The sequence below is a fragment of the Phocoena sinus genome, chromosome 6, assembly GCF_008692025.1.
Source record: "Phocoena sinus isolate mPhoSin1 chromosome 6, mPhoSin1.pri, whole genome shotgun sequence".
In the NCBI taxonomy this organism is placed as follows: Eukaryota; Metazoa; Chordata; class Mammalia; order Artiodactyla; family Phocoenidae; genus Phocoena; species Phocoena sinus.
In genome coordinates this window covers 17,617,998-17,643,233 of record NC_045768.1, presented here as the reverse complement: position 1 = coordinate 17,643,233, position 25,236 = coordinate 17,617,998, and the positions used below count along the sequence as shown (strand labels likewise).

Genomic DNA, 25,236 nt, shown 5'->3' with positions numbered 1-25,236 from the left:
GTGAGCAGGAACTCTGAAATAAGAAAATGGGCACGCTGCCAGATGAATGGCTCCATGATCTATGAACATGTGGGGGGCTTTGGCGACTAGGAGTCTTTGAATTTGCTGTAGGTTTTCAGGTGAAGAAAGACCAAATTATGCCTCTAGCTGGTTATTAAATTTCCCCCTTTGCAGTGGCGGGTCCTAATGGATTACCTAAACTGACCTCGACTTTCCCATCTGTAGAGTGGGAATAGCTGACCTAGATGGGGATGGAAAACACCTTACACATGACTCACCATTTCTTACTCTCACATTCACGACAGATACTGCTAAGCGATTCGACCCCACCAAGCCTGGTCCTGACCCAGAATCTCTTTCAGTGCAGTATTCCAGGCAGCATTTCACTACCATTTGATCATAACTGACACATAAGGGAAACTCAGGTCTGGCTAGATGACCGCTGAGGCCTCTCTCAGCCCTGATATTTTGGGGTTTGGCTTTACCTTATAACATTGCTCCTAAGTTATGCTAGAGAAGCACGTTGTGCAGAGGGGGTGAATAAAGAGAGTCCTTCCACCCCTGCCTGAGCTGAGGGACTAAACTCCGAGTCTCAGCTTTCCCCAGTTCTTTCAACTGTGGATGAGAGAGACAGAACAGGAAAGCAAACAGTTCCCCTGGGTCTGATGCCAACATCGGAAGAGGTTTCTGAGGTTGCTGTGATAGAGGTGGACAAGCAAGGTCTTTGTGCTGAAAGTGGCCTGCGTTCAAACCCCTGCTCTGCCAAGTTCCCTGGGGTGAACTCCCGTAAATCATCTCCCCCGTCGGAGCCTCGGTTTCCTCAAGCGTGAAATGCAGATAACGATGCCCACCTTACAGGCTGGTTGTGAGGAGTAAATTGGATGAAATAACGTATGTGGAAATGCTTTGTGAGGTGCGCTGTGCTGAGCACAAGTGGAGGGTTATTATCCTTGGGACGCTCCAATAGGAAAAATACTAGGGTATTCCGTTCCAGACGGACTCAATCTAAACCGGGGAACAAATGCTTTTTTTTGGTCATTTCATCTGTAGAAACAGCAGTCTCGTGGGCCTATTTGTATTTAATGAACCACATCCTGTATCGTCTTTTTGCATGGTTCTGAGGAGAAATAAGTTGGCTGTCTCCTTTGGCGTGCTGCAGGCTCGAGAGTGTCCAGCTCGTATTTAATGTCCTCCTGTCCTCTCCAAGAAAAAACACCCGCCCAGAGCTAGACCTATCCTACAAACAGCTGCACGGAGGCCAAGGGGCCAGGGGACGGGCAAGGGATACTCAGCCACCTCCCATCAGCTCACTGGGACCTTGTCCAGGCTGAGACTTTAACCCAAGTGATAGGTAAGGAGTACGAGGCTCAATGTGACTGGAAGTCAGAGAGCATGGAGACAGATGGGGCTAAGGAGGTTGCTGGGGACACAGCAGATCTGAGAAGGCCCTGAGGCTGTGGGGAAGAGTTTGGAAATTAGCCTCAGGGCAATGACAAGGCACCCAGGAGTCTTCATGGAAGGAAGGGCATGATGGGATCTCCATTTTAGAGACAACCCATGATGCTTACTTTTTATGTGGACTTGACTGGGCCATGAGGTGTCCAGATATCTGACCAAACAGTATTCTGGATGTGTCTGTGAGGGTGTTTTCGGCAAAATAATCGGCAGACTGAGTAAGGCAGATGGCTCTTTCTGATGTGGTGGGCCTCGTTCAATCAGTTGAAGGCCTGAATAGAAACAAAGGCCGACCCTCCCATGAGTAAGATGGAGTTCCTCCTCCCTGAGTATTTGAGCTGGAATGTCCATCATTTCCTGCCTTTGGACTCGAACTGAAGCATCGGTTCTTCTTAGTTCTAGAGCCTGCCGGCGTTGGAACTGGATCTCATACCACTGGCTCTTTTGGTCTCCAGTTTGCTGAGATCTTAGCTTGGACCTTCTCAGCCTCCATAATCACATGAGCTAATTTCTAATAATAAACCTCTCTATCTCTCTCTCTCTCTCTATATATATGTGTGTGTGTGTGTGTGTGTGTGTGTGTGTGTGTGTGTGTGTGTATATATATATATATATATAGATGGATATGTGTGAATATATACATACATACATCTAGAGATACAGAACCGATTATATATATAGCTTTCATATATATTATACATATCATAAATATCATATGAATATATACCATATATATGTTCATATAATATATAATAAAGAGAATTTTATCTATCTACCCATCTATCCTGTTGGTTCTCTCTGGAGAACCCTGACTGTCCTCAGGGCTGTGCAGCTGGATTGATGTGGGACAGGACTGGATGCAGGGAGACCAGGTAGGGGGCCAACGCTAGAGTCCAGACAAGCCATTATGGTGGCAGCAGTGAGGTGGGAAGAAGTGGGCAATTTCAAAAGCTATTTGGTAATTAAAATTGATAAGACTTGGGATGGTTTGGAAATGGGGGGAACGAGGGAGAGGGAGAATGTTGAGGATTTCTAGGTTTGTGGCTCTGCCTCTAAAGAGATACAGGTGCTTTTCACCAGAACACTGGAAAAATTCTAGGCTGTGTGAGGCAGAGCTTGGGCAGGCAGAGAGCTACCGGGATAGCACATATCAGAGGAAAGCTTGGAGGCTGAACTATAAAATGGGAGTCATCAGCGTAGGGATGGCAACAGAGAGCGTGGCTGAGAGTCCCCACAGAGACAAGGGCAGTTCTGCAAAACCATACTGACTGGTTTGGCAGAGGAGAATAAGCCAGCAAAGGAGACAGAGAAGGAACAGTCAGGAAGGACGGTGGGCAACCAGGAAGATCTGGTACCACGGAAGCAAACGTAGACAGTGCCTCAAGCAGGAAGTGGTCAGCGCCATCAAATGCTAATGAACGGTCAAGCAAATGGGAACTGAGAACTGCCCCCAGATGATTTCACCAGGGAAGCAGACCAGTACCCATGCAGGTCTCAGCTCTGAGACTGACTCTTTTCATGTCCGGTTGGCATCTCTGAAGCAAGTCCCCTCAGGAAACAGAAAGCCCAGGAGAGTTCTCCAGCTCACATCAGCCCCTGGGCTACACCTGTCCTCACAAAAGGAGGTGACACTTGACTACATCTTTCCCTTCTCCTCCCCCCTCCCCAACTCCTGAGGTGCCTTTCAAACAGCCAGAATTCCTTTAAAGAGTAATCTAGGAATGTTTCAGGTGACATTCAAAAGGGCATCGTAATTCAAATGGAAATGCAGAAGTTCATTCCTTTGGACAGTCTTGGGAAATTAAAATAGAGATAAAACATCTCTTAAAGGTGGCAACAGGCATTTATCTGTGGGGACATCTCTATGTTATAGCCTCTCCCAATCTAAACTCAAGAGCAGTTCAACCTTCACATGGAGAATGTCCTTTCATCAGGGTCACCGAGTCTCTAAACTTGGAAAACACACATTAATCGCACACACAGTTTCTCTTCTACACTTTTTGTTTCTTCATTTCTCTTTGTGGATTTTGGTTTCCCTGTGTCTATCTCTCTTTGTTTTTCTGTCTCCTCCTATTTCCCTCAGTCAATCTCTCTCCATCTCTCTCTGTCTCTATCTCTCTCTGTCCCTGTCTCTGTCTCTCTCTCACACACACACAGAACAAACAATTCCTTTACATGCACACATCCTTTACCTTCCATAGTCACTTTCTCCGTGAAAAAGAAGCAACTGAAAATTCAGGAAACCTATCAGACTCATAATTTCTGCATTCATCACTATCCCCTCTGAATAGAGAATGACAAGGGTTAACAGAAGTGCAGGTGTCACAGACACCTCCCTAGTAGAGCTCCAAGGCTCCCTCCCTCACTGGCTCCACCCCAGCAGTCCCTCTCCACCTGAGTCCAGTCTACCCCTGTCCTTAGTGCCGAGTCAACTGACAAGAGAGCGGAGTAAAGTGGCAGCCGTATCTCCCCCTGTCCCGATATATACACGGGTGCACCTACACACACACATCTGGGATCACGGTTACCCAAGTGTATGCGGCAGCCATGGGTGGAGGGAGTGGATTGGATCAAAAGAGTAATTAGATGCCTGGCTCAGTGGTAGATAAATAAGTCCATCATTGGTGTGTCTATGCTGTCATTGGATCCGGTATCTTGCATATGGGAAAGTAGATCTCAGAGTGTGAACCGATTTGCCCAAGATCACACAGCTTGTAAGAGGGAAGCTGGGATCTGAACCGAGGTCCATCGACTGCAAAACCTGTGTTTTATCTGCAAATGAGGAAGTCTTTATCCAAGATAGCCAGAAGAAGGGTAACTTTATACAGGGAGTCTTAATCATGATATAAGACTCATGCATCGAGGTCATGGCTAGGAAGAATGTGTGAATATTAAGTCAAAGAGTGAAGTGAAGCCCCAATTAGGAGAAAAGTAGCTTTTCAAAATATAGGTGCATCAGGAAAACAGTAGCATATAGTGAAAATATTAAGCTGCGGCAAGAAACTAAAAACTTGACGTGGTGCTTGGAGCACGGCCTGGGAGCAGAGGTGATGGTTAAAGGAACCTGACAGGCTGAACAGCTTCCAAGCTAATCATACCTGGGCTGGAGTTTCTGGGGATGACTTAAGCTATTCTAGTTGCCTTCTAAGGTCCAGCTCTTCCAGGCTTTGGCTGGTACCATCTAATTGACCTGTCCAGTTGCTCCAGTCCCTTCTAGACTGGTGGAATGCCCATAATATCCACTTGGTGATAGGAAACCCCGCCTCCCTGCCTGGATCTTTCTAGTTCTTGTTGGCATGCCCAGTGCCTCTCTGGAATCACCAGCTGAAGCTGGGTCTGTTGTTCAAGCTTTCATTTTGCCCTATTACAGGGAAACAGTACAAAGGTATGGACAACCACTCTCCCTTTCTGCAAACAGCAGATGTTGTTCATTGATCTCAGCGTTCTTTCCCAGTGATCCCAGTGACCTTCACACACTGGTCTAGAAAAGCCACTCCCCAGCGAATCAGAACTGGTACATGAAACAAGTTATGGGCCATCGTATGACAGTGACTGGGTTCCCCACCACGTGCCCAGCCACCTGCCTTTCTCCAGCCGTCTATCAGTAGATTAAAGAAAAAAAACGTCTATCACAAGAATGACAAAATGTTGGAAGGCTAATACAGGCTGGACCCACGTGAGGACAGCACCCATGTCTTGCCTACCGCAATGCCCCAGCATGTGGCGTGAGGTCTGCTGAGAAGAAGCACTTAGGAAGTACCAGTGAACCAGAGGTTAATGAATGACTCGTGGGAGATATTTTAATCAGGGACAATCACCCCAACTCCCTTGACTTTCCATGACTTCTAGTGGCTGGATCACAACAGTGGCCAGAGCCCCGTGATTAGTGAACCTGGAAAGGCTGGGACGTTTGTTTCTAATGTCTGGGGACACTGGATGTGGGCTCAGGTTGGAATTTAAACACCAGCTCATTCAGTAGCAAACTGTGTGGCCCTGATAAGCCCCCAATCTCTTTTAAGTTCAGATTTCCCTTCTCTAAGATAAAGGGTGAGTATTTGCGCCTTCTCTGCCTCAAGGGGTAGGTGGGAGGACCGAAGGAAGGCTGTGTGTAAACTGTGAAGGGCTGTACAATGTCCGTGGTTCTTATCCACACCCTGTTTGGTCTCTTCACAGCCTGCTCTTTCAGCCTTGGCCTTTCCTACCAAGAAGAAACCACCATCTGGGTCTAAACATAGATTTCAAAGAATCCTGGAGCACTCCACCCTCTACCCTTGCTGGGTTGAAAGGATATTTGCAGGGACTAGTGACACAGGTGCTTTTCAGGGAGAAATGAGGGCTGTGGCCACACATTAGCAAAAGCTGTGGCCAGGACTACAATCCTCAGCTGATGTCCATAACGTCACTTCACGTTAAGTTTTTTATGTACTTATTGCATGCGATGTGTCTTACCTGTATTCTCTCATTTCATTCTCCCAAAAGCCTTGTAAGGAAATTACTATCCCTCACTTACCAAACAAGGAGACTGAAACTTAGAAGTTACTTTGCCTGAGGCTTCCTGGCAGGGATGTAAGAAGAGGTATCGGGACTTGAAATCCTGTCTGTCCCACTTCGACACTGTTCTAATCCGTCTTCTTCCCACAAGCTCTGCCCCAAGAGTGATCAGCTTCCAAACCCAGATTCATCCTGACCTGGTCCCCAGTGAATCCTGGTTTCACAGATGTCAGTGACACACAGTTGACATATAGATGTCAATGACACACAGGTGGCTGGGGAGAGAAGGGACACACACCAACTATCTCTGAGTCCAGAGTCCTTTCTGTCCTTCGTGGGCAAATTCCCAGGTTCTCATCCACCTCCTCCTCAGCATCACTTGCAAATTTAAAAGTAAAACTACAGTGTTTGATGTACCATCCAGGTGGTCACATCAGGTAGAGACAGAGAGGAAGAAACACACACAGATCAGCCGGCCTCAGTGTATCCCTATGCTCTTCTGGGAGCGAGCACGGACGAGGGAAGAAAGAAAGGTGCCTTTGCCCTGGAAGCCCAGAAGGAAAAGCTTCTGTACCAAGTTCACCCAGCAAGTTTGTGGAAAACTTGAAGGTTCTCTGAGTCTTGAAGGGGGTCCCCAGCTGCTGTTTCAGCATTCTGTCTGCCCTCGTCCCCATCTTACTTGCCATAGATTCCATGCATCCATTGTATATAAGAAATAGCATTTTCTGGAGAGAAAAAGTCCAAGGCCTGGAAGCAGCCGAGGGTGGAGATGGGGTGGGATTCAGCATTAGCGCAGCGTCCCAGGCCTCAAATGCCGGACGAGGCAAATTGGTTCAGTGGCCACAGTGAGCAAAGGTTTTTATAAACATAACCTAATTGTATTACTTCAAAGTCCGGAAGCTTATTGCCCTGCTTAATGATGTGTCACCTTATTTATAGGGTAGCACAATGAGACTTCTATTGATTTAATGCACTTCCTTAAAGACTGTTGTTGTCACAGCCATAAACCGGAGCTATTCCCAGACAACTCAATTATTCCCCTGCGCCTATAAACCACCCCCGGTGCCCCAAACAGTCGCACACACGAGAAAGGTAGGGATGAGACCATGACAGGGTGGAGAGCGCAAAGGGAATTGTTCGGGAAAAGACAAAGGGCTTCATCCCGTTGGGGATGAGGGGCTGCATGAGAAGAGCTAGACAGGGAGTATGCAGCGTCCCGCTCTGTCTTGGCTCTATCCAGAGGAGCTGAGTGACTCTGAGAAAGATTCCTCTTCCCTTTCAGCCTTAGTTTTCCCAGGTACGCAATGGGAGTGCTGAGCCCAGTGAGACCTGTCAGGTCCCTGTGGCTCCCACATTCTGTGGTTTTAGGAGTTACGGTCGATCTGGTTCTTGGAGATAGGATGGCTGGTCCATATGGAGAAGGTGCAAGCACGTTTTAACACTATGCCTCACCCTTTCCGTCGATCGAGAGACTTTCTTTTCAAATTAATTGATAATAATAGTAACAATGGTAACAGGAAGTGATCCTCACCCTGCTACGTGTGTCTGCAGGGCACTTGACTTGTTGGCTTATCTGAGATTCATCTTCTCATCTGTGAAATGGGGCTGTGACTACATGGACCTGTTATAATACATAATGCATGTGTGCCATAGTTCCATCTTTCTCCAAATGCTACTGCATAAACCACTTTCCTTTAATGTAGGAGGGAGACAGGAATGGCTAAAGTACCCATTTCACAGGAAGGGAAAACTGAGGTGGGAAGGGAATGGATTTCCCAAGGGGAGTGGCACAGACTGGTCTCCTGCATCTGGGAAATTCCAATTCTGATAATAGCTGATAATCGGAGGGAAATAAGATCTGCTGACCCTCCCTGAGGATAAAAGTCTCTCCATGGCAGAGACCTGAAACTGTCCCCCAGACATGAGGTGATTGCTCCCAAAGGAGCCAGAGCTCTTCTTGGGTTCTTTCAAGAGCCTGAAGAGAAGAAGGTGTCTGGGAGACACACTCCCACCCCACAGCCTCCTCCACCCACCGACCCCGGCAGTTGTTTCAAGGGGAGAGAGTGGGAAACAAGGAGCGTGCTGTAGAAGGCCAGGGTTCTGGAGTCCGGAACACCACCCCGGGCTCTCAGGAAATGCCTGAACTGAAAGACTCCTGAGAAAGCATCACACGGCCCTTCATTCCATCCACAGTGAACGAGAAGCCCAGAGAGGGGCAGGGACTTGCCTAAGGCCACCCAGTTTCTATGGGGCAGAGCCAGGATTTAGCTCCCAGGGAGCTCAGTTATCTCCCGCGCAGCCTTACCTCCGGCACTGCATCTGGCAACCACCTCCAGCAAGCCCTCCAGGCTTACCTTTCTGATACTGGAGCCACAGCTGCTGCTGGACCTTCTTGCTGGGGAAGTGGATGACGCAGGTGAGCTCGGAGCCATAGAGGGCCTCCGCGACGTAGTGTGAGCCGTAGTGCTGGATGAAGGACAGCAGCTCTTCCCGACTGCTCTCCTTGGTCAGGATCTTGAGGACGTCGGTGAAGCCTGGACAGAGGAGCAGCACGCAGAGGTGGTCAGGCTTGGGAGGCTGGTGGCCGGCAAATGACAAGCCTGGATTTGGTGCTTTATCCATCACCATGGTGTCAGCCAAATGTGCACAGCTTTCCCTCACTTATTTTGCAAAGACTGCTCTCGCTGGTGGACACACAAGACACTAGGACTGACAGGGAATCAACAGCAGAGGAAGGCCTATAGCTGGCGACCTGAACATCGCAACCAGGAAAAATCAAAGCTGATATCTACTGAGCACCTAGCGTGTACCAGGCACACTGCTAGATGTTCCGGACACTTTGTCTAATTTAACCTCAGCCCAGCACTGCAGTCCCAACCATAATAAGCCCTGTCGAGTGGATGAGCAAGTCAAAGGTCATAAACTGGAGCTGATTTGCCTTTGGTCCTCCAGCCAGAGGAGCTAGGATTCCAACCCACTTCTCTTCTCACCCCAGGATGCACGCACTTCCCATGTACCCAATTATCCAGGGCCTGAGCTGTCCACGGCTGGAGCCTGGGGGCTGCACTGGCCCAGGCTCAGCAGACAGTCTGTGTCCTCATATCTGATCCCTGGCTTAGCTTCCTGTAACATCACTTCCCTTTCTGTCCCTGCCTCAGCCTCCCTAAAACAACAGTTATGTCCTTTCTCCTGTCATTGTCAAGGGCCTCCTTGCTGTTCCATTGCCTTTAGTCCTATGCCAAAGGGGCCTGAGTCCTCAGTGCCTGGCACGGGGCCTGCACAGCAATCACTCAGTAACCACTGCCCCCCTGCCTTCTTTCTCCTCCTACAGGCAGGTCACCAAGCTATTTTTCCAGGGGCCTTAAGACCTTCTGGGCTCCTCCCTGCTATGGATAAAGCTCAATGACCTTACCTGGTTATCCCAGGCCTCCAAGGTCATCTCCCATGAGCTACATACATCAGGCTTTATCTGTGGCCAAATCAGTTTTCTTATTTCTCCTGTGTGTGATCTGGGATTTCCATCATTCTTTCTCTATGTATATCCCTCCCACACTCTACACACACACACACACACACACACACACACCACAATTTACCTGGAATGGACTCCCACTTCCTCCCTAAGTCACACTCATGCTTTCAGGCCCCAGGAAGTCACCCCTCCCCCAAGAAGCTTTCCCACCATCTGGAGCACCTACCCTTTGCACCTTCAACAGGCACCACCTTGAAAGCAGAAGGTCTGTCCTGTTTGTCTCTGAGTCTGCACATGCACCCTTCCCCACCCACAAGTCAGCCAGGTTCACGGCACAGATCCCGGACACGGCAGGCACACCGACGCCCATTATTATAAGAACAACTGATTCTGTGCCACATCAAACTAAAATGTAAAAGAGCAAGCTCTTCTTCGACATTAAAAATGCGCTCCAATTTGCGAACATTTGATTTACAAGGGAGTTCTCCGGAGCATCATTATTGATTAATTAAAGTAGATACACCTTTGTAGTTCTAACAGGAACACAGCAGTGTTATTCACAAGCGCAGGTGTAAAGGTGTGGGTGGTGGTAAAAACAGAAACAGGGCTCAAAGAATGGGTCCTTGATTAGAACAACCCCTCCCCATCAACCTGTTAACCCATGCAGCTGGGTAATTAATGCAGCAGAGTTAATAATGAGATGGTTTCTGTTAAGTAGTAAATAACACCATGGAGATGCCCTGTGGCTCTTTATCCAGGCAGACAACACTGCCTTCAAATCCCTGCCCTGCTCCTGTTCTGCCACTTACTAGCTGTGTGACCTTGGGCAAGTTACTTAACCTCTCTGACCCTCAGTTTCCTTATCTGAAAAAAAAAAAGTGATAGAGAATGCCTTCCCCTCGAGACTGATGTAAGCCCTAAGATATGAAACATTATAAAGCACTTGGGTGATGTCAGCCATAATTACTATTTATACTTCCCCATACCCAGGCTAAAAGAGTTCCATGTTGCTCACAAACAAAGCAATATTGAAAGGGAAAAGAGGAGAAAAGAGCTCGCCCACCATTTCAAGATACTTGGACAATAACCCAGTGGCAGTGTTATGAGTAAGAGTCAGGGTAGAAAACCCAAGGCCAGGCCCCATCTTTTCAGTTTTCATTTCCTTACTTTTCAGTTTTCATTTATCTTTTATTCCTTCATCAAAACGGAGCACCAGTAATGTGCAGGAATGTAAGGTACAGGAATAAATAAGACCCAAGCCCTACCCACAGTTCTCAGGTTAGTGGGGGAGACAGACAGGATTCTGATGTGAATCAAGCACTTGTTAGTGCTTTAACATAGGCAGTTGAGCACAGGGAGTTCCTTGAATTATTCCAAAGGGTATAGATAATGGGGGAGGCATCTCCGAGTAGTGTAGGGTGTGCGAGGAGATCCAGGCGGAGGGAACAGCGTGCGCAAAGTCACAGAGACAAGAAAGAAAATGTCCCATTTTGAGAACAACAAACCGTCCCCATCAGCTGAAGCACAGGGTTCATGTGGACAAAGTGTGAGCAGTGTGTGTGTGCGTGTGCGTGCGTGCGTGTGTGTGTGTGTGTTGGTGGGGGGAGGGGAGCAGGGACTGCATGACTGCTGAGTAGGAAATGGGCAGGAAAAGAAATCAGCCAGGAGAAACCAGAGGAATCAGTGCCTGAAAGAACTCATACAATCCACACACCTGAAATACTTCGAGAATGTAAGTGTCACCTAGATTATCATTTGCCCCTCTCTCCTATTCATCCCCCACACCCTGCTCAGACACCCCTTCCTCCAGGAGCCTCTCTGACTCCCCAGAATGGACAGCGGCCCCATTACTGCATTGACCTGCTGCAGTGTGTGGACACCACTGTCCTGCCTGCTTGTCAGTCTGCCCTCCCTGTGAGATTGTTGATGGCGGGGGCGGGGGGGGGGGGTGGGAGGTGGGGTGGGTAGGTGGATGGGGCGTGGCCTCATTCCCTCAGCATCTCCAGGGCCGGCAGCCTTGGCAGACCTGAGCTGAACCACGCCAAGTCCCCTGGCTGCGGGCGGCAGTCCTCACCTGCCGAGAGGGTGATGGTGCTGAGCTTCACGCGGTACAGGTTGCTGCGGACCCGCCATTGTTGCACCATGGGGTAACCCATGGCCTCATCATACCTGACGTCTCCTGGGGAGGGAAGAAGAAGCTCATGTGAGCCCAGCACTTAGAGGCCTCACCCTACAAGCCCACCCTGCAGCCCTGGGCTCTGGGTAACAGCCACCTCTTCTAAGTGGACAGAGGCTCGGCCCTAGAGTGAGGGCTCTCTCTGGGGCTGGAAGTTTTATCTGGACTCCACCTCCAGGCCTCTGACCTCAGCCCCAACCCCGCCTTTTCTCTCTGCTCTACAGCTCACATGGCCCCCTTTACCCTACAAGCAAGAATGGGTTTACGGTTCCACTAACTCTGGTGGCGGTTTGCCATGGGGTGCTAGATACACGGTGCCTCAGTTTCCCCATCTGATACCATGGCTACCTGGGCTGATCTTATTTCACAAGCGTATTGTGAGACTCAAATAAGTTAATAGCAGTGGAAGTCCTTTGGTCATCTTGAAATGTCCTACGTGTGGACTGGGGGCCAGAGAACCACAGCCCATTCATCACATACGGCCTAAGACTACTTTTGCACGATGACAGCAGGGTCGAGCAGTTGTGACAGAGACCATGTGCAAAGCCTAATACATTTACTATCTGACAATTTATGTTTGTTCACCCTCTACAGACTGTTTCCTAACATGGAAACATAAGATGTCCTTTGGCATCTCATAAAATACCTGTGCGTACACATAAAAGGTTACCATTTCAAACAAGACCAAGAAACATTGGCTAAACAAAGTTAAAAAAGATTAAAAAAAAAAAGCTGTATAATTTCTCAGCACCTTGAATAAATTAATGCATTTTAAAGGTACATGACGATAGTGCACAACATTTTGCAAACATTTTTGACCAAGGAGCCCCGTTGTTAGGTTTCACTGGAACTCATGTTCCATAGAATGCATTGTGTGAAACACAAGTGTAGACAAAACATACACAAAGAAAAAAAAACACACACAGCAAAATGTTAGCAAGTGGTTAACTTAGTGTGGTGGATGTGTGAAAGATCCTTGTTTTCTGATTTATATTCATCTCCATTTTCTAAATTTTGTACTCTAAGCGCTGCAGACTCTCTTTTTTATAATCAGGAAAAAATACGTGAAAAAGAAATGCTAGTCACATCAGCAGTTACTGTTATTGTTGTGTATCCTCTGCAAATGGCAGGCACATTTTCTGTCCTTTTCTCTTGTCCCCTGGTGAGGAGGCACTTAAAGAGATATTTGATACCAAGATGCAAATGAGAATCTCACTGGAACAAATGATTTCTTCCTGGACATTACTGCAGTATTAAAGTTGTCCATTACTATCAACTTTTTTCCCCCCCTTAGCCTCAGGAATAATATAATTTCTTAGAGGCTTTCTTTTCATTTTAAAGTAAAATATTCATGATCCCCAAAGATATGTCCACTGGAGGGAGGTTGTTTTGTTACAAATACGTCCTCTCTGTTTATCTGCTCTGCCTGTCCTTTCCTTCCTCTGCAGACACCCGGGAGAGAAGGAGAGAGGGTGGGAGAGGAGGAGAGGGCCGTGTTTTGAGTCAGGGCAAAGAAAACAGTCGGTACAGGAAGACTAGACACCAGCACCCAGGCAGCCTCTGCCCCGTCTATGATTGCTTGCCCTAATTCAGAGCAGGCTTGGAGGGGCCGTCCCCAATAGAGGGAGGCAGATATTCTGATGCAGACTGTTGATGCACTTGGTGGAATGGTGTCCAAAAGGAAACAAAACAAAGCAAAACAACGTTGCTACCTCTTTTTTTTTTTTTTTTTTTTTTTTTTTTTTTTTTTTTTTGCGGTATGCGGGCCTCTCACTGTTGTGGCCTCTCCCGTTGCGGGGCACAGGCTCCGGACGCGCAGGCCCAGCGGCCATGGCTCACGGGCCCAGCTGCTCCGCGGCATGTGGGATCTTCCCGGTCCGGGGCACGAACCCGCGTCCCCTGCATCGGCAGGCGGACTCTCAACCACTGCGCCACCAGGGAAGCCCGCTACCTCTTTTGATTATCAAGAAATTTACCAAACCATCTTCCCTGCCCCTCACCCCATCCCTGGGCCACCCCCATAAGTCATCATCACTCCATCCCTCACTTTCCCCATCCCTGGTCCCTCCTGGATTCCAGCTTGAAATATAAGCCCCTTCAGTGAAATGTCAGCTTCATGAGGTCAAGGCCATGGTCTATATTATTCCCACTCCTGCAGAGACAAAACAGAGCCTGACATATAGTAGGCTCTCAATAAATACCTATTTACTGACTCACTCACTTACTTGCATACTATTCCTGACCAAAAACCCATCCCCAGTCCTACTCAATCTCTGACCCCCACCTTACCTGACTCTATCCTAGATCCCCACCAAAGGATTAGGGGTAAAATGAAGTCCCGGGATTGGGGGGGGGGGGTATTTTTTCTGGTAAGTAAAAAAAAAACAAAAAATAGTAACTCTTAAAATGTAACAGTTCCTTTATGAGGACACCTCCAAGGATCCCCAAATCAAAACAAATAATCCTAAGAGTTTGTACCACTAATGCAGAACCACAATGTACTGTATCACAAAAGCAGAGCCAGGGTCCTTACATCTTGGGAAAGTCCCCCAAAAGGGCAAGAGAGAAACTGGGAGAAGATGAGGTGGAACAGATGGGCATCCTGCAGTGGCACAGAAAATACAACCCTCAGGAGAGCCTGCAAAAGAGGGCTTCTCAGTAGGGGAGAGACGGAGCTTGGGGGTTGGGGGATGGACTGCAGAGTGGAGTGAAAAGGGCAGAAGACCTGGAGCCATGGCACCCGGTTCTAGTCCTGGCGGATTTACTGTGTGACCTTGATCGGTCCCTTCACCTCTCTGAGTCTAGATTCCTCACCTATAACACGAGAGGAATGATACCCACCCCCCCAGGATGGCCCAGTGCCCACATTCAAAAACAGCTTGTGTAACTGAGATGCTGTCAACTGAGAGAGGCTCCTGGTTGGGGTGGGGATGGGGGAGGTCCACTTATTTTATTTTAAAACGACTTAAAAATGAACTGCATGATCTCACTTTTATGTGGAATCGAAAAACGTTGGACTCATAAAAGCAGAGAGTAGGATGGCTGGAGGTAGGAAAAATGAGGAGATGTTGGGTAAAGGGTACAGAGGTTCAGGTACGCCGGATGAGTGCGGTTTTGGGGTCTAGCGTGCAGCCCGGTGACTATAGTTAATAATACTGCACTGTGTACTTGAAGTTTGCTAAGAGAGTAAATCCGGCCTCGGCTCAGAGCTTGGAGTCTCAGGGAAGCCCCTAGCTCTGCACAGTCCATGAGTCCAAGAAATGGTAGGTAGGTCCCTTTCCCATCCCATCCCTCACGAACACAGAGGCTTGGCAGGGCCCATCCTGGACGTGCTGAGAGCTGAGATGGACTGGAGAGCAGGTGTGCGTGTGGTCAGGGAGGCTGGGGAGGGGTCCAGCATGTGTGTCTTACCGGTGAGCAGCTGGAGGTCTGGGAGGGGCTCGGAGAGGACCCCCCGGCACTGCTCCTCCACCGGCAGCGGGATCACCGACAGCCCGTCGGCCAGCTGAGGAAAGTCCTTGATGAAGTTGTTCTCCCTGTGGAGAGGAGCAGAGAGGCTGCCAGATGGAGGAAGTGGAGGCTGCAGGTGCTGCTGGGAAGGAGGGCAGGGAGCTCGTAGTCACAGAAGAGACTGACTCGTGAGCCGGTGAACGGCCTTGGTGGGATGCCTCTGGCTCCCTGAGTCCCAGCCCTGAGGCCATGGTGCTAAGGACAGGTTCCAGAATCCGGCAGGCTGGGGCTTCAGTCCTGGCCCACCACTTACTAGCTGTGTGATCTTGAGCAAGTTCCTGGTCCACTCAGAACCTCAGTTTCCTTTTCCATGAAAGTCAGATATCAGGGTGGTTTTAAACACTTAATGGGAGAAAGCTGCCAACTGCCTAAGACACAGTCTGATATTCTATAAACTGTCTCTTTGGCTGCTAAATGTCCCTTTACGTAAGCGGTGACAACGGTGAGCCAGGATGCGAGGGAACTGAGGAGAGTGTGGAGTGCTTGAAGAAAGAGCGGGTGAGACTGAGCTGGAGAAAGGAAAGCCTGAAAGAATGGGTGTTGGAGTGCTAAAGTGGAAGGATCCTAAGAGATCCTTTGGATCAAACTCCTCCTTTTAGAGATGGGGAAACTGAGGCCGGGAGAAGGGGAGCAAATTTCTCACAGACAACCAACGGGTTAGACTCAAAACCAGATCTCCCCACTCCTAGGCTAGTGCTCTTTCTTGCCCTAAATTCTTCAGGTACCCCTGTCGCTTCTCTGCAGGGCCACTCCAGGAAACAGAAGACAAGCCTCGGGGTGCCCTCGGGGCACTGAACCCTGAACAAAGGTAGTCTTAAGGTGTGGGGGATGAGGTGATAGTGCATTGCAGGGGGGCAGGCTTCAATCTTCCAGACAACAGACCTGCCTAAAAATGGAAGAGCCTGCCACTGCGAGGTGGTGAGCTTGCTGTAGCTGAGTATGCAAGTAGGAAACTTGATAGCCACTTGGCATGGACGGTATCCAGGGCATTTCTGTATTCAGATCTGACTTTTGAGGTCTCTTCTTATTCAGAAATCCTCAGAGTTAGAGACACTAACTACAATCTGGAAAGGAGGAGGGGGAATTGAAGAACAAAGGGAAGGGGAGGTTTATCGCTTCATTTTGCCACCTGGAATGGGCAACCTTGAAATGAAAATCAGAAAGAGGCAAACAAAAATCTGTGATGCCAAAGCAATGCCTTTGAAGCCTGGATCTCGGGCAGTTCCAAGGCAGCCAAGCAAGCATTGTGACCTGGGTCCCCTTCCTTTCTGTACTGCACGTCCCCATGCACTCCACCCCAGGCACCTTCAAAGCTCACCCTCTAGTCATTCATTTAGTGAACACCTTCTCGGTGTCCGAGCCCTGAGCAGGTCAGAATCCAGGGGAGGACCCACTGTCTCCATCTTCAACATCACCAGCATCTCCGTCATCATCATCAGTGTCATCTTTGACAATCACTGATTGAATCCTTAATTGGCTAGGATCTCGCTAAGCACTTTGCATCCATTTAATCATTTAATCTTCACAGTGACCCACAAGACAGTTATCATTATCTTCATTTCACACGAAAGGAAAAATGAGGTTCAGAGTTAAGAGGTAGTAAATTTGGGAGTGGAACCTGGTCTCTCTGATTGCACATCTGGTGAGGTAAGCGGCCGGGCCTTGGACTGTCTGCTGGGCACGCATGAGCACGACGCTGAGTTTCTAGACCCACACTTGTACAGTGAAGCTTGCTACGGTGTGCATCATGGCTGTGCCCGTGTTTGTCTGCAGAGCCGTACTTGCTTATGTCTACACGTGTGCCTGTTGTCGTGGGTTCCACCTAGGTGTTTGTGGCTGGCCTTTGATTTGTCTGCAAACTTGGACATGTGGGTCAGCCACGTGAATAGAAAAAGAGAACCTGCCAGGGGTCATGGAAGTGCCCCCAAGTAGCATGTAACACCCACCAGGGCCTAAGGAACTAAGTTTCTTCCTGTCCCCCTCATGAGGTGGCCTCTTGTAAGACAGACCTTCCCTTAGACATACAATGAGGTGGAGGCTATCCCCCTGCCCTAGTCATTCAACTAACATGCGCTGAGCACACGCTCGGGGTGGAGCCCTGAGCTAAGTACTCAGGATCCAGAGATAGACTGGCTTCTCCCTTTGTCCTTTAGATCTTCCCAGCTGTGTGGGGGAGACAATGGATCAGCCATACAGAACAGTCAGTAGGGCCAGCTATCAGGGATCTGGATGGGCTGGAGGCTTTTGGCTAAAGGTCCCTTCCCCACGAGACCCAAGCACTTGTTTTATGAATAGGAGAGGGCAAGACTGAGATGGCTCTGAAGATTGAGTTCCTGATCTGCCCACACTGCATCCTAGCTGTGAAACCTGGAGCAAACCACTCAAACCTCAGTTTTCTCATCTGTAAAATGGGGATCCTAAGCGCTCTTCAGCCTGCCTTAGTGAAATCACAATAACAATGATGGCAAAAACTGTTGAGTACCTCCTATGCACCAGGCGATGTTCCAAGTACTTTACATTAGTTCTCACCCAACCATATGAATTAGGTGCCCTTAAGACCCCTAGTTGGGAGGTGGAAAAGCAGAAGCACAAAGCAGTTATGTAACTACTTAAAACCGCACAGCCGGGAAGCGGGAGATCTCAGGTGGTCTGGCCCCAAAGCCCACACTCCACATCCCTGCACAGGTGCAGGGCACTGAAGACGCTGCCTGTGTCAGTCACAGGCTGTCAAAGCTGGAAGAGCCGTAGCACCCCTGGGTGCACTGAGCCCAGACAGGCTGCAGCCTAAAGAAGGGGTCTGTTACTCATTGTAATTTGACCGCATACGAGGGGCTCTGCTCTCCAGGTGACTTCACGACCCTCACTCCAATGTTGTGAGATGAGTGCCATTACACCCCCTCTTGACTGATGGGGAAATGGAGGCTCTGAGACGTGAACTGACCTCCCTGGACTTACACACCAAGTGCATTTGGGAAGAGGGATCTGAAGGCAAGCTCGTCACTTCTCACTTTACCACCCAGGGTCACGACTTCACATCTCTGGCTATGCGTTTATAATCGCAGAGGAGGGGGACAGGGACATCCTCGCCAGCCCCACGTTCCTCTCCTCTAATCCTTCTGCCTTCTATTTAAGCTGGGCTTGACTCTGGGCAAATCTGACCTCAATCTGACCTCAGGAGGGCAGGGGGCCAGCGCACACTCCCCTTCTCGGAGGAAGGTTTTCGCAGGACGCAGGGAGGGTCTCAAGGAAGAGTGTGAGAAGGTGGGAGACCATGGAAGGGTGGGAGTTCACAGGCCAGTGCGGAGAGCGGGGAGGGAGGGAGGCAGGGGTGGAGCAGGGAATGACAAGACAGCTGCAGCAAAGACCAAGGACCAATGATGGCCCCTCAGGACTGGGCCCCTTCGCGGCTGCCTGGGCGATGGCCACAAGTCCTGCATGGCCTCTGCCAGCAGAGGGCGCCCAGGGCCCTTGCATTAGTCAGCTCTCCCGGGAGGCAAAACAGGATGGGAAGAGCAGAGCTGGGAAGGTGCCACTGGGCCGAGAACCTCAGGCAGAACCCAGACAGCAACTTCAGAATCCACCCACCTGGGGGAAGTGATGGGTGCGGGGGGGATGGCAGGGTGCTGGCTGAAACTCAGTTGGCTCGAAAACAAATCCAGATTCTCAGAGCTCGTGTGTACGTGGGTGTGCGTGTAGTATAAACTACCAGGCAACTAACGAATCCTAATAAGAGGCAGATAGGAAGAAGAGTAAGTAATATTTGTTTATTGATCCTATTTGTCGATCATCAGCTATGTCCTAGGTAGTGTGTCAAGATACATGTGAATGTGTATGTCATTTTCACCACATGAGAATTCTATAACTACTATTATTATTCCCATTTTACAGATGAAGACATGGATCCTCAGAGAGGTTAAGGAACTTGTCCAACTGAGGTCCACAGTTAGGAAGTGGTAATGGGGCTCCTAGCTGAGAACCTGGTACTCAGTAAGCACACATTCACTGGATCAATCCAGAGCCCGTGCTCCTGATCACCGGGATAACCTGAGACCAGGCCAGGGAGGGGTGTGCTTCCGACCCCAGGGATATCACTGTACGTGCATATCTGTGTGTGTGCGGGTCTGCATACGTTGTGTCTCTAACGGCGACAGGGCTACTGTTTCTTTGGACAAACATCTCCCCCGGCAAATATCCATGAAAACAGTTCAATCTCAATTGACATTATATGGAAACAATTCATAAGATTTTTAAAGTAGCAGATCCTGGGTTCCGGGGACTCAGGAGAACTCTGGGAGTGGGAGGTCTCTTTCACTCCACAAATGTGTTTTGGGGTCTCCCATGCACGCTAGGGGAACGGCAGTGGGAATTCAGAGGAGGTGCCTGGTGGAGAACGCAGGCACTGTGTGAAGGTCTCAAGGCCTCCACCATCTAGCCCCTGCCTACTCCTTCTGCATTGTTTCATGAACCACTGCCCCTGCCCGCGGTCCAGCTGCACTGATTGGCCGTAAGTTCCTCTGATGGGGCATACTCACTTCCTACAAAGGGTCGGCTTAGGATTTGCCCTCTCTCTGGCAAGCTCTTGGCCCCCAGCCCCCTGCAGCAGGCCAACTCCTACTTGTCACTCAGACCACACATTATTCCTCTGCCCTTCAGAAACCTTCCCAAGGTCAGTTCTCCTGTTACACCCTCTCATAGCATCTTGCTCTTTTCTTCTAGGAAGAGCTTCATAGTTCCTAACCCAGATGTGCTCTTCGGGACCTTGATGGATATCTACTCTCCCACTAGACTGTGAGCTCCACGGGGGCCAAGACGATGCCTGTCCCATTTGCTGCCGCCTTTCCCAGGGCCGAGCCCAGTGTCAACTGCATACAAAGTAGGTGCTCAATGAACATTTGTTGTGGAAGCAAAGGAAGGAAACCCAGAGACAAAAGTAATGTGTGTATGACCTACGTGGAGTCCTTTCTGATGTTTTGTTACAGGGTACCCAAATGCTTTAGTTTCCAAGGGATATTGGGGATTTTAGTCTAAAATGCCAGCCTTTCCATAAGAAGCTTCAAAACCCTACTTTTTCTTCCTCTAACTTCCTAATATGCAGAAACCCTGGCTCCCATGGAGCTCAGACAGGGGGCAGGGCCACAGAGCTAGCGGGCACCAGATGGGAAAAAGTGATCTCACTCAGCAGAGGCCGGCCGGAACTCCCACTCTTGGTGAGTACGTGAACACACGTGTGCATTCACATTGGGGAGGTGCAGGGGATGGGGTAGGGGGTGAGGAAGGGTACGGGGTGAGGAAGGCTAGGATGAAACAGGAGGACCAGTCGAAAAACCACCCCTTCCAAGAAACCATGTCAGTTTTCCCCACTTGGAATAAATCTTTCTTGTCACTTCCCTCTCACGCCTCTTGTTTGTGAGCAAATTCCAGCAGTTACCTTGGGATCTGGTGGTGGAAAGGGCATGGGCTCAGAAATCATACAGATAATGGATCCAGATTCTGGCTGTGTGACCTTGGAGAGGTCACTTACACTTTATTCATTAAATATTCATTTATTTATAAATAAATATTCATTTATTTATTAATGTCATCTGTAAAATGGGAGTAATGAGTTGAACTTCAAGGGTTGAGGAAGAGGATCCATATAGAGTTAGCTTTTTTTTTTTTTCTGGCCACACCACACGGCTTGCAGGATCTTAGTTCCCCGACCGGGGACTGAACACGGGCCCTCAGCAGTGAAGTGCGGAGTCGCAACCGCTGGACCACCAGGGAAGTGCCCCCTAGTTATCTTTAGTGCTAGTTCCTTTTCCTAAACCCCGTACCGGATCCTGGATTCCTTTGAGAGCCTCAGAGAGCCCAGCCCGGGGCCTCCTACAGCACAAGCCCCCCAAGAATCTGTTCAGTTGTGTACAGAGTAGGGGCAGGCTTCTTCACCTCCTATGCCCCCTGCATATGACCTCCAAGCGACACAAACCTATAGGGAGCCTTTCCCCGGAGCAAGTCCCTTGCGTAGCTTCCCTGTCATCAGCCATGCTGGCAGGAACTTGTCGACAAGCGAGGGAAGCTGGGCTCCTTGGCCATCCTGGCTCCCCCGACCCTTCCCAAGGTTCTCCCTCCCGCCTGTCCCCATTCAAGAATACGTGTGAGTGTTTTGGATACACTAATACACAGCCACCAGCAGGCAAGAGCTGATCACCCCTCAGTTCTGGGGAAATTAGCGTTTAAATTGAGGTATTTCCGAGAAGTAAATCATCCCGGAGCCAGTCAGCACTGTCCACAGCCTTTCCTCAGTCAAGGGAAGACAATAGGAGTCTTGGCCTGCGCGCTGTTGAGTCTGCAGGGAGGGGGCTGCTCTCCCTGGCTCTCCCTAGGCTGCCCGCAGCCTCCTGAGAGGGTGCCATGAAAAAAAACCCAATACCAATGAGGACGCCTCCCCTGGCTTGAACCATGACCCATCCTTCGCCTCCAGCTAAACTAAGCCTTTCTGCCAAGTGAGAGGCAACTTTGACTGAGATGTGGTTTCCTCTGTGATCAAGGAGTTGGGTCCCTGCCCTCATCTTGACTCTGTCAGTGCCTTTCTGGGTGGTTTTGGCAAGTCACTCCCTACCTCTGGAACCGGGAGGGGTGGGCGGCTGGTACAAAATCTTTGTTTCTCTGAAGCTCATTCTCAAGGTGCTCACAGCCTAGCATAAGACACATATTATAAATTGTGTGAAAATGTGTGCAAGGTGGATGATGGTGCTGAAAATGTTAAAACGAAGACGTTTTCATTCTCTATGAGTCATATTGGTCTAAATCAAAGGCATTTGTCCTTAGACAGGAGAGCACATACCTTCTAGAAGAGAAAGGGAGCCATCACTCAGCTTTGGGCTAGATCTCAAAGCTGACTTTGTAGTGACTTGAGCTAGACAATAGTTTTGAAAGCCAACCTGTGCTGCGAGTGAAGGTCCCTTATATATCAAAGGCAGGCCTGGCCAACCCAGATCATAATATCTTATTTTAATGGACAGTTGGTACAGGCTATGACCTCAGGGGAGTTCCCACAGGACAGAAAAAGGAAGGTGAAAACGCTTTTTTTCTGCCACTAGTTCTGGGAGGAATTGCCCAGAAGACCAAGAGGCCAAGAGTTCAGGCTTGGGAGTCACCAACCCTCTTACTGGGCTTCTTGGAAGTCAACATCCCCTCCCTACTCACCCCAGCCTTGAGGGCGGTACCAACAAATGTTTAAATACCAACAAGGGTTTGGGGAAAATCCAAGGGGTATGGGGGTGAGCAGGAACGACGGGCTCTGCTCCCCTAGATCAGGGTATAATCTGGGGGTGGGTGTGAGCCCCTTTCTCTGAAAAGCTAACAGAAGGTCCCATGAGAGGGTATCAGTAGGTGAGCAAGAGGCCAGCAGAAGTTGGCCCCCCACGTCCTGCCCCTGCAGGGTAGAGAGAATAAAGATGACAAGACTTCTTGGCAGAAGCCTCCTGTTCCCAAGGAAGCGGGGATGGGGAAGGAGGCCTGAGATTAGAACAAGGGTCCCATAGAGGGTGGGGACTTTGTGACTGTGGACTTGGCAGTGGACTCCAATATGTAGCCCCTCTCAAAAGAAATGCCCAAGACCATCCATATCACAATGGAAGCCAGTGCAAGGGCTGAGAGCCTAGCTCACACAGGAAATCACATAGTGAACGCCAGCAAGGATCCAGTAGACCACGTTCTTCCCAGCCCCCATCTGCACCCTGAGGCCAAGCAGAGGTCGGCGAGACTGCCTGGTAAGGGAAAGACAGGGTTGGCTGTTGAGGAGTTCAACTTTGAACAGACTAAACAGTTACCCTAAAGAGTATGTTCTGTATCCTTAACTGGCAAGTTGAACTACTTTTTTTGCTATCAGTGGAATGAAAACTTGAGGGAAATATTATATTGGCTGTAGAAAATTAAGAAGACTACAGTGTTTTGCATAACTGAGTTGCAGTGAAAAAAATGTTTGAACCCTTAACTATTTAAAGACGCGGTTATAGGTTAATGTGGTAGTTTAAGATTCATAGAGGAGGTTCAGAGACCCAGGGAGGGGCACTTAACACAGACTGGGGAGGTCAGGAAGGCTCCCTGGAGGAGGTGAGTCTTGACCGATTGGGAGGGGTTATCCAGGGAGAGAGTGAGGAAGGGAGGCGGGGGTGAGGTCCAGGCAGAAGTAATAGCATGTGCCAAGTCCAAAGGGGTGTGTGTGTGTGTGTGTGTGTGTGTGTGTGTGTGTGTGTGTGTGTGTGTGTGTGTGCTAAATGATGCTAAGGAATGTGCGCTTTATTCTGAGGGCAAGGAGACCCATTATAGGTTTTAAGCAAGACAGTGATGCCATCTGATTGGAGCTTTAGAAAGAAGGCCTGGACACAGGGTGGAGGATGGGCTGGGAAAGGAACAAGGCTGGGGTGAGGGAGACCAGGTACGAGGTTTTGCAGCAACCCAGCCAAGACATCATGGAGTAGCTGGATGGCAGAATACAGGTGAGAGGCACAGGTTTGAGCGAGACTCAGGAAGTAGAACCTGTTGGTCTCCATCATAACTGCATGTGGCAGGGAGTAGAAGAAGAGTCATGGGATATAAGTTGGGTAGTGCTGCCAGGGATGGCTGTTCTCTGCATGTCTGTCTCCATCCCAGGCCCTGTAGGTCTCGGTTGTAGGGATCTATTCGGCTGATTCCCCTCGGATTCCAGGATCTGGTACAGACACAGCACATAACAGCTGTCTCTTTCTGGTTTAAGCCATCATCCCCTCTCCCAGGGCCTATGGCAACAGCATGTTAACTGCGCTCTCTGCATCCGGCCTTGCCCCTCTGACCTGTTCACCATCCTGCGGCCAGAGTGATTTTCTAGAAGGACAGTCCTAACTCAAAGATATCACTGGCTCCGTGTATCGGTGTTCTGTTGCTGCCATAACAAATCACTGCAACCTTAATGCCTTAGAATGACATAAACTTCTTATCTTAGAGCTCTGTAAGCCAGATGTCTGACATGGGTTTCTGGGCTAAAGCCAAGGTGTCAGCCGGGTTGCACACCACCTGGCGGCTCTAGGTGAGAGTCCACCTCCTTGCCTTTTTCAGCTTTCTGAGGCTGCCCACGTTCCTTGGCTCTGTCTTCAAAGCTAGCCAAGACAAGTCAAATCCTTCTGGAATCACACGGCTCTGAGCTCCTCTCTTGCCTCCCTCTTCCACTTTAAGGACGCTTGGGATTACACTGGGCCCACCTGGATAATCCAGGATAATCTCTTTGTTTCAAGATCAACTATGGGCAACCTCATTTGTACCTGCACCCTTAATCTCCCTTTTCCATGTAAGATAATTTATTCCACGGATTAAAATGTGGACATATTGGGGACCGTTATTCTGCCTACCACACTCCAGTTTTGTGGGGTTTTCTTCCAGAATTATGTCAATGGCTCTCCCTTCATTTGCGGGTTCGATGCCCCTTCCCTGAGTTTGCACACTACCCTATCCTAACATTTTCACACTGGACTTGTGGTCCTGGTTACTCGCTGTCTCTTTCACTGGACCAAGGGCACTGTAGGACAAGGACCATGTCTGTCTTATTCACTTCTATGCATCCCAGCCCTGACACAGTGGCTGAAGCACACAAGGGGCTTAATAAGTGCATATTCAGTGAATGAACGAGTGCCTCCTAGCTGAATGGAAATGACGGGGGGCGGGTGCGAACAATGCATTCAGCTGTGGGACTGCAATCTCCCTCCTGTGAGGCCTGGATCATTGCCTCACTCATCGCTGCCTCCCTACCCATCTTGCCCCTTCTTCCCTAGATAGCTAGCATCAAAACAGCAGGATCATTTGTAAAGCTAATAACTATCGATTGCTTACAATGTGCTAGACATCATTCTAAGGGCTTTGCACATATCTCATTTCATGCTCACAACAATCCTGAAAGGTAAGAACCCTTATTCTAATTTTTATTTTTATTTTTTTTTGAAGGAGAGAACAGAGGTACAAAGAGGTTAATTAAGTTCACAGAGCTAGTAAGCTGGGCGTTGAACAGTCTAACTCTGTGTTCTTAAAAAACTATGCAAAAATATGCTAGGGATGTTTTGGTTTCCCCCTAAATGAAATGCTGAAAAATGAAGATTGAGTCACTGAAAACACCAGTGCTGGT

The 25,236-nt window shown here is 49.2% G+C and overlaps 1 protein-coding gene across 1 annotated transcript in view; it reads right to left on the bottom strand.

Moving 5' to 3' along the window:
• The window catches only part of ASTN2 (astrotactin 2), a 915,753-nt gene that overhangs the window by 231,535 nt on the left and 658,982 nt on the right, over positions 1 to 25,236 (bottom strand). Inside the window, exons 14-16 of the mRNA XM_032635679.1 lie at positions 15,006 to 15,130; positions 11,493 to 11,597; positions 8,301 to 8,480 (exon numbers count right to left, since the gene is read on the bottom strand). Coding sequence (XP_032491570.1) covers positions 8,301 to 8,480; positions 11,493 to 11,597; positions 15,006 to 15,130 — 410 coding nt within the window. The remainder of the gene's footprint in view (positions 1 to 8,300; positions 8,481 to 11,492; positions 11,598 to 15,005; positions 15,131 to 25,236) is intronic.